General features: G+C 50.2%; 1 protein-coding gene across 1 annotated transcript; it reads right to left on the bottom strand.

Moving 5' to 3' along the window:
- Positions 1 to 340: 340 nt before the first annotated feature.
- Pomk (protein O-mannose kinase) lies at positions 341 to 1,606 on the bottom strand (the record flags this gene model as incomplete). The annotated part of the gene is given in 1 exon segment (XM_008826506.3): positions 341 to 1,606. A coding segment is annotated over 1 exon segment (771 nt), but the record flags the coding sequence as incomplete, so codon positions are not given.
- Between the last annotated feature and the right edge of the window lie 580 nt (positions 1,607 to 2,186).

Below are 2,186 nucleotides of genomic sequence, written 5' to 3'. Positions count from 1 at the left end.
CTGCACCTTCACCAGGAAGCACAGTAAAGCAAGATATATATGCATGATTGAATTTTTTAAGTTCTTCAGTCATGCAGCCAAGGCGGGGGGAAGCTTTACAGCTTCCAGTGATGAGGGACATTTGATACGAAATGTTCACAATTAATTCTGGACACAGAAACCCCAGCTAAGCAGGAATTTCAAAGTATCATTCATGCAAAATGTCAAGAGCCGTCACAGTGCAGAGCTCTTTCAGCTCAGTGGGAGGGGACGGCATAGACCCTTCATGGGAAATCACTGACAATGACTCTATGACATCATGTAAAAAGGAGCGCACTCAGAACCGTCTTTGCTTTTGGTCTTTGTCTGTGGGAGTGTGTGCATGTGTGTGCGTGAATGCTAGGGACTGAACCCAGGGTTTTGCACACAATCAGGCAAGTGCCCAAGCACTGAGCTGTACATCCGGAGCCTTCAGTACCACTTTTTAAATTAGGAGAAAATCGTTCTTTGGAGAAATAGTGCATGTTTTCTCATGTGCTGTCCTTCCCAATCCTCCTCTATGTCTCAGCAGCCTATAGACTGGTGATCAGGGGAGATGCTTCTTTCTCACTGCTGTTTTATTACTTCCTTTAAACACTGGGTAGATTCACTTCTCTGCACCTTTGCCAGGAAGCACGGTGAAGCAAGCTCTTCTTGCCAGGCAACTTCCGCCCAGGTTGCTGGGAGAGACAGAACCTACTCCAAGGTGCAGGTAAGTCAAGGAAACGGGAAATTCATGCAAGGACCCAGCCAACCGAGCAGAATGGCTGTAAAGCCATTCAGCTGTGAAGCCCATCCGTCACCCAGTGGCCTGTTTCTACAGCATTTCTCTTGTCTGAGATGTTACAGAATCTCTGAGTGAGTGGAGAATGTTCTGGTAAGCATCCAGGACATCCTGAGCAGTGGGTCTTTCTGCAGGAGCCTGGCTCTTACAGGCCTTATGGATGTCGAACAAATGGAATCGAACCATATCACTCCCTTCCACGCGCCCCAAAAGGAAACTGGAGACATCCGGAATTTTCCAGATGTCTATCTTCTCGTCATATGAGGGCATGAGGTCATCCTGGAAGGGTGCGTCCTTTCCATAGGGCCACAGCTGCTCAGGAGCCACAAAATCCCCATGGAGCTCCCTGTGGCCGCACTTAACAAATGTCTGAGAGTTGCGGTTTACCAGGGGCAAGGCATCCAAGTCATTTGCCACAATGCTAAAGTTACTTGTCAGCAGGTACTGGGACAATGTCTTGGGCAGGTCATTAGAGTCACACATGACCCGTGTTCCCACAGGGCTGTGGTGCAGGTAGTTAAGGATGCTCACATACTCCACAGCCAGCTGCAACCTCTGCTGCCAGCTGTTCACATTTTGGTACTTTGAAAGGTTTAGTGTCTCTTCCAGGTTGTTCAAGGAACCGAAAGGGTGGTACTCAGTAAGAATAGTGCTGTCGTCCTCGCAGTAGCCAACCAGTGTGACAATGTGTCTGCTTTGCAGAGATTTCAGCATCTCTAGCCCATGGAGGAAATCATCCTTCATCTCTAGACTGGAGAGTCGTGAGAGAGCAACTTTGTGTTCATTCCACTCAGACAGAAAGACCTGCAACAAGACCACAGAAAGCATCACACCCGAGCTTTCGCCAAAAACAAACTGAGAAATAAGTACCTTCCTAAGAGGCAGGTGTGGTCAGAGGACATGGGAATGAATGGGGTACGGCGCAGACCTGGCCGGCCTGGAGCTGTGCTTCATCTAGCTGTAACGACTCACAAGCACATAGCATCCAGCAAGGTGAGCAGCTATGTTAGTGTTTCAGAGGATGCAGGCAGCAAGGATGGCCTTTGGTGTGAATGCTGAGAGCTACTGAGAGGATGGAGGGCAGCTCCTGATTGCTCTCTTAGAGTGAGCAGGTCTTCAGCACAAATGTGGAGCACGTGGATACAGACCTGGGCGGGGAGGCTGCATGTGTAAAGGCACCATGAGGATGGCTCCAGTTCCGACCCAACTGCAACACAGAGGGTGGAGAGTTGGAGACAGAAAAACCTGAGAAAGGGTGTGAGAGCAAGGAAGCCCAGCACAGCCCAGCCAGGGTGTGACCAGGGACTCACCAGCCCAGCCAGGGTGTGACCAGGGACTCACCAGCACAGCCAGGGTGTGACTAGGGGCTCACCAACACAGCCAG

Source organism: Nannospalax galili, unplaced genomic scaffold (assembly GCF_000622305.1).
Source record: "Nannospalax galili isolate Female #2095 unplaced genomic scaffold, S.galili_v1.0 C49515827, whole genome shotgun sequence".
NCBI classification, from domain to species: Eukaryota; Metazoa; Chordata; class Mammalia; order Rodentia; family Spalacidae; genus Nannospalax; species Nannospalax galili.
This window is presented reverse-complemented; position numbering and strand designations above follow the sequence as displayed.